The sequence below is a fragment of the Hirsutella rhossiliensis genome (assembly GCF_020360975.1).
Source record: "Hirsutella rhossiliensis strain HR02 chromosome Unknown scaffold00008, whole genome shotgun sequence".
Classification (NCBI taxonomy): Eukaryota; Fungi; Ascomycota; class Sordariomycetes; order Hypocreales; family Ophiocordycipitaceae; genus Hirsutella; species Hirsutella rhossiliensis.
This window is the reverse complement of record NW_025408674.1, coordinates 233,576-247,396: the sequence shown is the minus strand read 5'-3', so window position 1 is coordinate 247,396 and position 13,821 is coordinate 233,576. Positions and strand designations below refer to the sequence as shown.

Here is a 13,821-nt window from a genome sequence, read left to right as displayed (position 1 = left end):
TGAAGATACATGGCGATCGCTCGTTCACTGCTACCACTAGCTTCGACGAACTGCAGGGAATGGCTCAAAAATGCTCAGAGATACCTGACAATTGCGAAGGGGAAGAAAATTCTTGGCTAAGGAGGTTGCGAGGTCACAGGCACTGGCTTGGGTCATCAAGCCTTGGGACATCAAGGCGATCTCCTAGCGTCGATTCAGTTTCTTTGGACATTCAAGCCACCAGCCCAGATCAGAGGCAACAGGAAAACGGGGAAGCGGTTGAGCTCCGAGCCCTGATAATATTTCCGTCGATTCATCGAAGAGAAGGGTGGATTCGGACAGTGCATGGCATAGTACAGTCAAACGCGTAAAACAGGACTAGAAAATATGTGTATGCATATTGAAGACTTACGCAATGGGTGGGTAATTATCAAGATTCGGCGTTTGGCAAGAGAGCAAAAGCACTGTGGCTGCCTTGTCCAACGGCGTTCGAACCCAGTGAGGCGATTGCCTTGCTACTTGTACTGAAGCGCGCCCGCAAAGACCCCGGCCGATGCGAGAACCCGTAAAGTTACAACAAGACTCTGTCGAGTCTACTCTGCATCACCATAACTCGGTAAGATATCCTCGAAGCATCTTCTCTATGGATGAGGCCATTCGACGGTTGGAGCTCATCTCTGCCAGCAATTGGCTCGCGTGGGCCATTATGGGCACTTTGGCGGCAGTCGGGGAGGACACGTCTTGATAGGTGCTAAACCCGTCCACGCTTGAAACATCCGAGATGGTCGCCAAGGACAACTTTCTTGGTTGGAAAGGTTGCGAGCCAGCCAAGGCCACAGAGTTGCATGTTGACTCAATTGTAAGCCATGCAAGGGCAGAGGCACAAACAAAATAGGGGACGAATGGGGAGACGCGTCTAAGGGTGAAGAGCCTGCTGTAGGACTGCGACAGGGTGAGGATAGAGTCCGCAGCCTGGAGACAGATTTCGCGGGGTCGGACGTCGGAATCAGCCAGGACAAGGTTGGCGAGAGGGCGGAACAGGCAGAGTAGGCAGAACTGATAGTACATGCTACATGCGGGCAGTCAGCCGGATGATGCTGTCTCTTCTCCCCTCTGTGTCTCTCGGCCCTCCCGAGTCCTGTGAGCCGGGTTCTTGTGTCTGTGTACATACTGGATAAAGAGTACAAAGGGGTGTCACTGCCGCCGGTTTTGGGTAGGAGAAGAATCCTTCGTACCAATCGAGACACTCGGTATACACTGCCATGACCTCGGCTGTGTCGAATCGTCCGTTTGGGGTATGGGTTGCTGATGAGAGGAGCTTGTACACCCATTCCGTGAGCTGGAAGACTCTTGCTGGAATGAGCTGTAGATTGCGCAGTTGCGAGCTGCGTGCTTTTAGGGTAGGGTCTGCAGCCGTGTTACGGTGCGACTCCTGATTGGATACAATTCCTGGGTATACCTAACTTGATGCATTCACCTGGTGTAGTTCCGCTGCCGCACTGGCCGCCAAACAGGTACTCGGCACTGCAGGCGGATTGGTCTAGAAATATTGAGTCGTCTTGTAGCTTGCAACTCGTAGACATGGTGAAGACTTGGCCCGTCGTGAGACGAAGTATGCTGTGTGCGGAATCCCATCAGTTTATGCTTCGGAGGAGTCGGGAACAGGGGCTGCAAGCGGTTTACAGACCGAATCAGGGACACGGCGCCGCGGTACGAAGTAGCCCAAACTTTGGCATATTTCTCGGCCTCGGAGCCCATCAGGGGCTCTTGAGGACAAAGATTGACTATCCTAGCGGCAAAGGAGTCGGCAAGCGCTTGAGCTTCGGCCTCGCGCCCGCAGGTAATCTGGTAGAGCGAGAGAATCCCGATGGCCTGTATATCTGGGAGGTTGGCCGAGGGCCGGTTCTGCGGATAATGGCCTCGGCCTTGTCGAAAGTGGTTTGCTTCCGCACTTGAAGCCAGGCCCCGGGCTCTCCGCTTCGTCGCTGATCTCGTGGACCACCCGGGTTGCCAGCGCGATGAGCGCGTTTACCAGGGCAGAGGAGCAGTACCGCTCGAGCCGCTGCAATAGTCTCGGAAGAAGGGGTCCTTGCACATGAGGCAGAAGGGGAGGTAGTCCCAGGTGAGGAGGGCGTCGAGGATCTGCCGAACCGAAGCCACCGTACACCCGGCGCACGTCCACCTGTCGGTTTGCGCGTGTGATGCATCGTCAAAGGGCAATGACGGGAAACAGGAGCCGCCAGGGCCGGTGTCGAAGTCGCCTTGGGAGCCTCGGTCAGTGTGCTGAGGTCGCTCGAGCCCGAGGCAGAACGGTGCATGGTGGGCGACGGCAGTCGGCTCAGGCAGTGCGGGCAGACGGCTTCGTCGAGAATGGAGCTGGAAGAGCCCGCCGATGATTCCTGTTCACCTCCATCTGACGAGCCACGCCCGTTTTCACCGTTCAGGTGCGCCAGCTCCTGCAGAATGGCTTGGTGAGACTTGGTCCCCTCGACCAAGTCTTGTATAAAGGCATTGCTGACTTCGACGTCGTTGATTGAACATATTGCGCGGAGTAGTCGGTCATGCTCCTCGTTGTACCGCCGTAGACTATCGATCTCGGCCCGTAGATCGTCTTTGGACTTGCGTCGCGGGTGGTCGTATACGCGTCCTTCTCCGGCCTCGTCGCATCTTTTGCACGGTGCCTGGCCATCATCACACTAGAGCGAGAAACCAATCAGTGAAAGTATCCAGCTAGGCAGGATATGGGATGAGACAGACGACTGGGGGCTCTTTGGGCTTTGGCTTCGGGTGGGCTATCGACTGACCTTTGCTCGTTTCTTGCGGCACCTCTGACAAGCCATTCGTATCAGCATTCGACGGGGCATTGTCTTTGCTGCCAAGTGCAGTAGGGGCCCGTGGAAAGGAACCGCCTCCTTATGTAAGGTACGCCTATCGTGCCCGGGGCCAGTCGAGTCAGACCCTGAGGTATCAAGACAACATGGCTTAGGCGTCACGGCGAGATGGTGGTCAGGGCCGCGATCGCCACGTGCTGTCCATGGCAAGGTTTAACGTGCCGGCCCCGAGGCATGTTTGTGCATACGTACATGCATATATATCTTGTTTTATGTATGTATATATGTATGTACATATGGTTGCCCTGGTCTGCATGAGCTCAGGTAGAGGAACAAGGTTTGGTGTTTGGGTCACTACAGCACCGACGTGCTGCAACACAACATCGCAGACGTCATGCCGACCTCGATGGCGCGCAGGTGGGTCGCTTTCTGTCACGTCGCGCCACATTTTGTCTTGCCTTGTCTCGTCTTTGTCCCCGTCATGTCGTGGCGGCCCAAACTAATTGGCAGGGGTAGTTCGAGCACGATCTCACTGCAGCCGATCATTAGCCCAAGGGCGGGGTCTTTAGACCCCACTTGTAAGCTTACCCCTGACTCGTATTGTGTGACACACCGCCACTAGCTCGAGGCAACCCCAGGTACGGATACTCAGGATACTTTATGTATCTAGTCTTCTCTAGCCTAGCACGTCTTTTTGCTTTTGGAGATGTCCCAAACGGTAATCAATACTACTAAGTTACTAGTTATAGTAATTAAATCTCGCGATAACCTCACTTTCTGGATGCCAATTGCCTTTGCCTTATGTTACGAAAAGTTGGAGCTACTGTCTAATGATTCAGATGACACTAAGTATCTGGCTTCGCGACACCTCTATGTTATGTCAGACATGTTTGTCGATAGTGTAAGTGCGCCTCACCAATCGTGACTTACGACAGCGCCATTTCCAGAGGAAACGCGCATAGCTAAGTTACCGCTAGGTGTGAGGCGCCCTTGCTAATACGGCTAGACACATGGAAGATAAATATCGCGCATAGAACGATTAAGGGGTCCTGGTTTAGGGCCATGCATAGGTGATGATTCGTTCAAGAAGGGTGCCCTGCAAATGGAGATCGTTGGTCAGCAGCGTCCTGCATCTTTTGCTGCAGGTCATCAATCCTACCACCTGTTCTCGGATGGCTGCCGCCACGCCCAGAAAGGATTAGTTAACCATGAAATTGCACTGCCGGCCGAATCGCGCTTCTGCTTCACCCGACATTCTCGAGATGGTTGCAATATGTACACAGCAATGACCTGACGTCTTCGTTCTACGAGCTGCTATGCCGCAGCCACAGTGTGCTTCCACCTCTCTTAGCACTTTTTCTGCCAGATTTTTGCGTTGTACCAGGCATTACGCCCTCTTCTTGAGATGGCTGCGTTTAGAGGCATATGGAGAAACCCGAAGGTGGGCGTAGTGGAGGGTCTCGTGGCAGCAGCTCGGTTGGAGCGCGATGAAGCGGGATAGTGCAGAAGTACTTTAAAGTAGAGCTAGAGAAGAGGAGTGAAGGCGAGGGTGGGAGATGTGGGGTCTCGAGACGTATGCGAGAGAATGGTCAGGGGCCACAACTTGCGTCACCAAACCGCGTCCTTTTTGGGCGCATTTCAGCGACACTACTTCCAGGTACATGGGCACGAACCGCGATGATGACGTTCGAGGTGCGGCAGGGGCTATTACCTACCCCAACCTCCAGAATTGCCGTTTTTGGGGGCTCCAACACTGTCTGTTGATCTGAACCGTGCTTGTGAACTACCCCCAGAAGAAGTTAAAGACTTTTTTCGTTTCTTCTGCGACATAGGTTTTCCCGGCTCCCCGCCCGCCGAGCCAAGAATATAGCGTCTAGATTGGGCAAAAGCAGGCTCAGGTAAGTCTGGTGGGCAACGGTCGTGGACATGCGCGAGTAGTTCATACTCCTGTGGAGCTAATGAGCGCCGAAGTGCTCCTTTATTGTCCTGACTGGCTTACTATGTAACATAGTGTACACTACGGTATTATTTCCGTTTGAGCTGGTCTTTTACCAGGAGGAGGCAGAATTCAGCCGGGCAGGGAGGGGCTTTTGCACAAACTTCATGCATGTTTCGAGAGACGGCGCACGTCTGGATGGCGTCATCTTGTCCTCTTAGTAGAAGCGATTTTGACCAATGAGAACTGGAGCTTAGAACATCAATAACTCTGGGCTGCGCGTATGATTGGTCAAGTGACGCCAAGCTGCATCAGAGGCTGTGCACCTGATGGCCGTTAGGACCTGCGGGACGGAACAGAGTGAGTCAGTCAGTCACAGATCGGAAGAGACAGGGTCACACAACAAGGGCACGGTTGGTGTGGATGACTGAACAACGATCGGGAAGAAGATCCCTGTGTATCGGGCAACGAAAGACTCTTGATTCTCTATCTAAGTGATGGTGAAAAGTTGGCTTCTTATACTTGGAATTTTGGGCTGAGTGGCGATGTCGCCACCTAGGCAGCATGTAACGGGCTAGGCCCTGCTGGACAAGGCAGTGCCTTGTCGGTCTAAGCACTGTTGCTCCAGTAACGGCTTAGTCTATTTTGTTGGAGGATTTCTGTCCTTCTATTTTCCTTTCCTTCTTCTTTCCTCAGCTCGAATGTAAAACGCACGAGGACTACATAGCTGTAATTTACACTATTAGAACCCATCACACAGCATAGATGACGATGTCACCTAGAAGGTTCGAATCCATCACTAATATGGCATTACGAACTGCTTGCTGCCTTTAGGCAGCACCGTGAATGAGCGTCTTGATCTTGACAGGGCGGTAGAAACCTTTCGCCAGAACGCAATTACGGTACGGTCAAAGCCTTGAGATGTACCTACGGCAAGCAACTGCCAACTGGTAAGTTAATTTTCTCCTCGATGCGTGATACTGTAATTTCGCATCTCGAATTTTTGTTATTTTAAGAGTTCAAAGAGCATGAGAGGAGTATCTGCAGATTATGGAAGGGCCGGAAAAATTACACGATATGTATTTCGCGCAGCATCGAAGACTGTGAAGCGTAGACTGGTACACCAGATTCGTAAATACGCTACAACTTGGCGACGCGTGTAAGCCAGGATATCACAAGTATTGCGGCAGCGAAAAATGCAGCGGCTGTACAATGTTCGTTCAACCGCTTGGCAGTGGCTTATTCGATGCTCCACACGCCGGGCAGGCAACCCAGGGCAGCTCAGGGCAGCTCAGGACAGGCTCAGGCGGCTCAGGCAGCTCAGGGCAGATCAGGGTAGCTCAGCCCCTGCTCAGGGTAGCTCAGTCCCTGCTCAGGTTCGGCACGTACTTACTCAAGGTGGATCAGGTGGTGCTAATGGAAATACAATAGAGTGTGAACTTTCAAGGGTAGACCATGATTGCTTTGTCGCGCGGCTGGAATAGATCTGAGGGCGTGTATCCTGAAGCTTCGGGAGGATTCTCGCGGCCAGCCCTTCATGGCAGACTGGTTGCTCGCTAGCTTGCTGGGAAAAAGTAAGATAGCTGCGTGCCTCCCCTAGGTAACTGTTAAAGGCACCACGATAGCCCAATTGACCTCCATCATGCCGTAAGAAGTAATGAGCAGGCAAACATTCGAGGAGCAAATTGACGTTTTCAAGAATGCTCGTTCCTTAGTTACGTTGTGTTCTAGTCACATTGACGATCGATGCACTTCCCGCGACTGAGAGCCGATACGATGCCGCCCACGTGGTTGTCCTTGACAATTGGTTTGTTGCAAAGGACGCTGGACGCTCGATCATGCACGCCTTTTATCTAGGTGTGGATTTTTAGGTGGCCCGACGGCCGTTCAAGCGAAAGACAGAATTAATGTTTAACGACGATTACGCCAATACACATTGGAAGAGGTAGGAGCCAAGTACACAAGTTGTTATGAAGATCTAGAAGGTGCGGCCCAACGGTCCTATTTATGCCGTTGGGTAACTTCCATGGGCACCAAATTAGCCATACACGTGAGGTCACTATAGGTCCTGATACATGGCCTTATAATGATCTTTCAGGTGGTCCTGATAACACCTAATAGCCTAACACTCCGACATTCCTCGTAAGAACGATTGGAACACTTCCACCGCAAAGTTCCTCTATCACCACCGCGCGAAAATGGGCGTCAACTAGAAGGCTGAAGCTCGAGGAACGTAAGTTCTCCTTGTCTCATACTAAAAGAAAGGATATTCTCCTGATTAGGAAGTCTGGTTGAGAACAAGGTGACTGCTTTAGCCACACACATAGATTTCGCGCGATGCAGGTTGACCGTGGAGATACCAAGCGATACATTCGATTTGCTACCTTGCAGACCAACAACTTCGATTGGTCAAAAGGCATAGCTTAGGACACTGTTCCGTGTATTCGTAGAGCATGGTTCCGCAGATGCTCCATATGGTCCAGTGGCAAATCGCAGATCGAACATCTAATCTCATCGCCCTCGCGTAAATTCGACAAGTGCTTGCGTCGGAAGTGCTTGGACAGGTCTCAGGAGTGTAAAACTCGCGAATGAGAACCTCCACGGCCCCATCATCTGATGTCAAATCAAGGGCCTTGCCGACACAGATGAAGCATCTTCGAGGCCTGTCCGTGACTGTCTTAATGAAGGTGGACATCAGAGCCGTGTGTTGAGGGCTGTTGATAGGCGGTTCGTTCATGAGAGTAGGCCTAGTTGAGTCGACCGACGCTCGAGCGCCGCGGATCGTCTGCCCTTCCTCGACCGTACAATAAGCTACGATGGCGGTGATAGCATTGTCTCTCCGTCGATATTGACCTTCGAGCGTGTTGCCAAGTGGAGCGGCGAGGGCCTCAACCAATCGCTTTTGAGCCGGTCGTTGAGGACAAATGGGAGTGTTCACAGTCGCTTGTTTGACAAACCCAATACCTTGCAATTGCCCCTCAATGTCGCCCACCGCCTGTCTGGCAGTCCATTCATCTCGAATCTTCTGCTTAAGCACCCTCTTCAATCTTTGCTTCTCGTTCCTCAGTCGACGGCGGAGTTCCATGTGCTTCTTTGAACCTGGGCGATGATGCCGAAGGTCTTGCTCTAGTCGCTTGATGATAGGATCAGTAGACACGGATGCTATTTGTTCAGCTGTGAGATCCGTGGGTCTCCGCTTGCTGATAGAGTGGCCGACGCTGCAGGCCTGCCTTATGAGCGCCTGCTGTGGTTTTGTCGCCGGAGAATACCCCAAGTATCCGCGCAAACCTCCCGTCCCAGGTAGTGCTTCTGAAAGGGATTCGAATTGGCGTGATCTAGAGCAAGATTTCGCAGCGACTCGCTGATATCGGCTGAAGCTGGAGTAAGCAACAAGGCTATCGTGATTGGAGGACTTGACGAACCACTTCGATCGAACTCATTGGCCGCATTATAACGCAAGTTGTAGGGGATGGTGGGGTATTCCAACCCCAATATTTCGCCAACCCTTCTGATCCATTGTGCAATCATCTGGTAAGAAAGAGGCTTGTCCTGGGATAGCTCATAGCCGGTAAAGGTTTTCATAGCCCGTCGGAATATATATGTGTCTTTTAGATCGTCCTTGAGCGGCAGAGGTAGCTCCCGCTCCTCAGGGTGGATATCAAGATTGGCAAGCTGTGCGGGTGAATTGAGACTTGTTGCTCGGAACGCGCGATGGCGGAAAAGAATGCCTAGCAGGAAGATGTGAGGATTGAGTAGCAAGGAAGGGTCGGCTAAGGTCTCTGGAAGAGGAAATGTTTTCCTAGATTCGCGTCAGCGCCATATCCTACGAGCAGATGAAGCACGGCGTTTCTGGCGTCCTTACGCATCTTTGACACCGAGGTACGTTTTCGTGAAGGCTAAGGTGAAGCGAATCAAAATATTATGCGGTCCACCTTCTGGGTCTTTCACCAGTGCGAGCCGGATGTCTCCAAACCGGAGACGCAGGATGGATGTGGGGCGAGCTCCAGCGGGTGCAAGAAGAAGGAGAAAGAGAACAGCAAGGATTCGAAGTTCCCCAAGCCTGAACGATTTTTTGTCGTGCTAATTGTCGTTTCGATTTGCTCCTTGAGATCTTCGATCGTCATGCATCGATTCGCTCGCCTCTGGTCGCTCAAGTCATGTTTTCTGGAGAGGTCTCGGAGAACCTGCAGGGTTACCTTTTGACCTATTATTCGGAGGGATCGGGCTGTACCTTGTGCATACGCCGATTTAGTTTCGGGTCGAGTTTGTCTCCAGTGGCTCTCTCGAAGACGAGTCGGAAGACTTTCCAGTATGTGCTCAAAGAGCTGCTCTTCCTCGTTCCTCGCCTTTTCCTGCCATCCTTACCGACCTTCTGGTTGAGGACCAGTCAAAAAGTTATACAAAAGCCGCAGGAGCTGGACTCGAGACAGACTCCAAACATTTTTGGGGTCACAACCCAGCACCTCGCAGTACCTGAGGTAGGACCATTACATGTTAGAGGCTGGGAGTCATAAGGGACATGATGTCGTTGGTGACGTACTGGCGCCATTGTGCGTCGCAGGCATCGAGGAGCAGTAGACTACCGTCGCTATAGTCTTGAGCTTCGTAGGCGGTCTCGTTGAATTTCTCAACGGCTTCCCGGTAGTACTCAGGTGGATGAACGTTGCCACCGAAGAGCTGGACTTGGTCTTCAACGTCAGCGTCGACGAATCCGTCTGCGTCATTGAAGTTCAAGTCCTCTACATCCGTTGCCTCCGCATACGTATCCGAGTGAAGGGCTCAACTTTGTCAAAGAGACCACCATCGTCAAATTCGTTCTGGGGAGTAAGACGCGTCCGAGTCGTAAGAGATGGCGGAATGGCGTGCTCGGCGCGTCATGGTTGACAATGGATCGTATAAGTCAGCGGGATGCGGCTTTCCGTGAGCTGGCAAGAGGAAAGAGTTTCCACAGTAATGCTTGGTTGTGTAATAGGTAAGATGCTACCAAAATTTGAGGCGGAGTAAGAGCTTCTTAAGTATGACCTATGCGACGCCACCGTTCTGAGCGCTTTGTGGCTCCTTCTTTTGAGGCTAGAAAGAGGTGTCGGAAAGGCACACAGCTTAAACGGGCCGCGGAGGCGTCCCGACGTGGCTCTGCGGGCTGAGCATGATGGGTGACATGCCAAGTACATCGGAGATACTTGGAGGGATGAGCCCGGCGATACATTTGTCCGTTCTCGCTCTGGATTCCTGGCAAATTGGCCGCCACCTTTGGTGGCAGAGACCGTCCAAACGGGTGGTAAATCCGCCGTCTCATAGTTTATTAGAGTATAAGATAATATACTTACTTTTTAATACCTTATAAGACTTAAAATAGTTTAATATACTTAGGTAAGAGTTTTCTTTTTTTATCCTTAAAGTATAAGCTCTTTATTAATAATACTATAAGGTCTCTTACTTTTAATATAAGCGGTTAATACCTTAAATTATTATATTTTACTTATAATTTAATAGCTTTTCCTTAGTATTCCTTAAGCCTCTTTTATAGCTCTTATAGCTTAGTAACTCTTACTTTTACTTTAGGTACCCCCCTTTAAATAATATTATCCTCGATATTAATATAAAAGTTTAGTTAGTAACCTATTAACGCTTCGTTAAGTAATAACCTAGTTATTACGTTCTTTTTATTATTATATATAAATTAAGTAATATATAATAGTAATACTAAGTTAGTTTATTTTAAGTTAATAAAGTATCTTAAGTAGTACTATATAGCTTAGTTTATTTATTTTATTTACTTATTAGCTTATAAGTAAAATACTATTAATAGCTTATATTTTACTTATAAGATAAAATAAAGATTTAATTAAAACTTACTCTTTAAAAAGTACTTATACCTTTATAACGTTTTCTATATTAGTTTTTTAAAGCTATAAAAAAAGTATAAAGGTACTTATAAAGATAGTGAAACCCTATTAATACTAAACTTAAAGGATAATAAAAGTAAATAGGAAGTCTAAGAGATTAAAGACTAAAAGGGATTTAAGGGTAATACTTCTTTCTTTATTAAATAAAAAAGATAGCTAGCTAAGTATAACTAATAAGTTAATATTAAAGATATAGTAAATAGCTAAGACCTTATTAAAGAATATACTACTTACTTAACTAGGAAAAAGAGGTATAAGACTTAGTAAAGTAAGGAAACCTATTAGCGTAGGGAGGCGCTATTAAATCGGTAATAAATTTCTATTATATTACTACTAACTTATTAATATATTAGTACGCTTAAACGTCTTATAAATATATATAAAATAGTAAAATAAGAGAATAAAGGAAAACTATTTATACTACTTATTAAATATTATTAAGGAAAATAAAACTAAAGTATAACTTTATTAAGACTATAATAATAAAAGAGAGAAAGATAGTTACAATTAAATAAAAAAAAGATAAGACCTATTTATTACTTTTAACTACCTTTTTTCTTTACTAATATAGTAAGAACTAACTAAGGCGCTCCTTTTACTATATTAAATACTTTTAGAAATACTAAAACTACCCTATCTTTTACTCCTTTCTTATTTTCTATATTAAGACCTATCTTTATTAATATAGTACTTACCTTAGCCTTAGTAAATAATAAGGTATATTACTAAGAAGTATAGCTTATATCGCTATTAATAAGGTAGTATTTTAACTAGGATTCCTAGGCTTAGTACTTTAAGCTTATATAAGTAATATTAAATAAAGGCGCGGGGTTAAGGTAAATAATAAGCTCGCGGCGCTTATTAATTAGTATATAGTAGTTAGTATACTTAACTTAGTATATTATTAAGCGGTTATTAATAAAAGGGTTAAATAAAACTTATAATAATAGACTTTTATATACTTATAATCTTAAAAGACTTATAATAAGCTATCTTAATAGCGTTAAAAGCCTTAGCTAAATACTATACTATAATAGTAAGATAGCGCTAATTACCTTCCTTAAAAATAAGTATACTTATATCTAAGCTATTATCCTTAGTATTCTTATTACTAGTCTTTAACTTATTAAGCTTATATAAGTACTTTATAATAGTAACTATATTAGCTTAGTTATTAAATATAAGAGTAGTAGCCCTAAAGAATATTAGCTTATTAATTATAATATTCAAAGTTAAGGGAAAACTTACTTAGTTATACGTCGCGGTATATTTATAGTACTACTTATAGCGCGTTAAGGAAACCCTTAAGAAAATATAGCTAATTAAGAGTACTTTAATAAGCTTAGGCTCGGTTATATTATACTTTTTAACAACCGTTTTAAAATAATATATATACTAAAGCTTATAAAAGATAACCCCTTAGGCCTTAACTAAGCGGGCTTTAGCCTTAAATTAAGTATACTTCTTTATATAAGCGCGACTACCTTATACCGCTACTTAAGTACCTTTATTTCTAGCGCTACTATTTTTAAGTTTATTAATAAACGGAGTTAAATTACGGCTATCTTTATTATTACTATTATTATTATCTTAGCCCTTATTTAGCTAAGTATTAGGATTATCTTAGCCCTTATTTAGCTAAGCCTTATTATTAATATTAGCTTACTTATTTTAAGGAGCGGCTTAAGCGATAATCTCTTATTAGCTAGAGCCGCTTTATTAAGATAAAGTAGCTAGGTTATTAGTACTTACCTAAGAGCGCCTAAGTATAGTCTTCTTACTAGTATTAATATCGCTAATAAAGGTAATAAACTTATAAGTTTCTTAGCTTATAAAGGTAAGCTTATTAATAGTTAAAGTTAAGGTATTTAGTAGGGTAATAGGTATATAACCTTCGCTAATATTAGGTCTTAAATAAAGAGTCTCTTAGGACTAAGATTCCCTTATACCTTTCTTAGCTTTCTTTACTAAGGGGGAACTAGCGTTATTATAAGACTTTTAGGCCGATCGCTTATACTTTAAAGGTAAACCCGCCGCTACCTACTCTTATATATAGTATAGGAATTTAGCGTTATAGTTCTTTATTTTCTTTAATATAAAAGGTATTATTATTAGTAAATTATTAATAAAAAGTAATATAAAAAGGTATAAAGGATTAATAAAAAAAGGTATAAAACTCTATAGTAATTATAAGTAAAAGAGTTAAAAAATAAAATAAATAAAAGAAGTAAGAGATATATATATACGCTCTTTATACTATAGTTACGCGGCTAATATATAAGCGATACTATAACGGCTACTTAGCGGTAACCGCTAGTATAAAAACTATTAATATTATAAAGTATAGACTAATATATACTTATATAAGTATATATATATAATATAATTAAAACTACCTTTCTTTTTAACTAAATATATATAGTATAGTAAAAGTAATATATATTAAAGATATAGCTAAGACGTTTATATAAAAAAGGAGATAATTATAAGAGTACTACTAAGAAGTATAGGCTAATAAAGCACTTAAGTATATAGTACTAATATATTAGTAAGGTATTAGTAAGTATTATAAGCTATACTTATAGAAGGCTAAGGTTATACTATAGTAACTATACTAAAGTCGGGCTAAAGTAAACCTATATATAAGTAGAGCTCGACCCTAACTTAAGCTAAATAGTACTTAAATATAGGTCGAGCTAGGGATTAAGGAAGATAGATAACTATCGCGACTAAGATAGAGTTTTCCTCCTTTCTCCTTAGCTTTAAATAAATAATTATTTAGCCCTATACTACTATACTAAGTATACGCTAGCCCTTAATATATCTAAAGCTCCTTTTAAATAAGGCTATAAAGCTTAGAGAGAGATCGGACTAAAAGGATATAATATAAATATCCTAATAACTTAAAGGAGGGAGAATAAGCCTAAGGATAGTAGGGAGTAGCGATAGGAGGGCTAGGCGCCTAGCTAATAATAAAGTAAGCGATACTCTCGCTATAGGTAAGAAAGGTAAAGATAAGGTATTAAGTAATATAGAGCTAACTATAGATATAGGAACTAATTAGCTAGATTAAGAGGATATATTAAAGGATAGATAAACTAATATAGATAGGTATATAAGAGGAGGCTAGGGGTAGGGTAGGTAGTTTAATACCGCCTTTAAGGGTAAT

General features: G+C 45.0%; 2 protein-coding genes across 2 annotated transcripts; both read right to left on the bottom strand.

The window, feature by feature from the left end:
- Positions 1 to 582: 582 nt before the first annotated feature.
- On the bottom strand, positions 583 to 2,819 carry HRG_07266 (nitrate assimilation regulatory protein nirA; the record flags this gene model as incomplete). The annotated part of the gene is made up of 8 exons (XM_044865737.1): positions 583 to 777; positions 868 to 1,048; positions 1,215 to 1,386; positions 1,457 to 1,596; positions 1,667 to 1,964; positions 2,031 to 2,240; positions 2,387 to 2,675; positions 2,784 to 2,819. The coding sequence occupies 8 exons, from the start codon at positions 2,817 to 2,819 to the stop codon at positions 583 to 585; spliced, it is 1,521 nt and encodes a 506-aa protein (XP_044718701.1).
- Positions 2,820 to 7,809: 4,990 nt separating this feature from the next.
- Positions 7,810 to 9,470, bottom strand: HRG_07265 (C2H2 finger domain-containing protein; the record flags this gene model as incomplete). The annotated part of the gene is made up of 8 exons (XM_044865736.1): positions 7,810 to 7,872; positions 8,035 to 8,123; positions 8,169 to 8,545; positions 8,609 to 8,642; positions 8,720 to 8,930; positions 8,978 to 9,118; positions 9,179 to 9,219; positions 9,287 to 9,470. The coding sequence occupies 8 exons, from the start codon at positions 9,468 to 9,470 to the stop codon at positions 7,810 to 7,812; spliced, it is 1,140 nt and encodes a 379-aa protein (XP_044718700.1).
- Between the last annotated feature and the right edge of the window lie 4,351 nt (positions 9,471 to 13,821).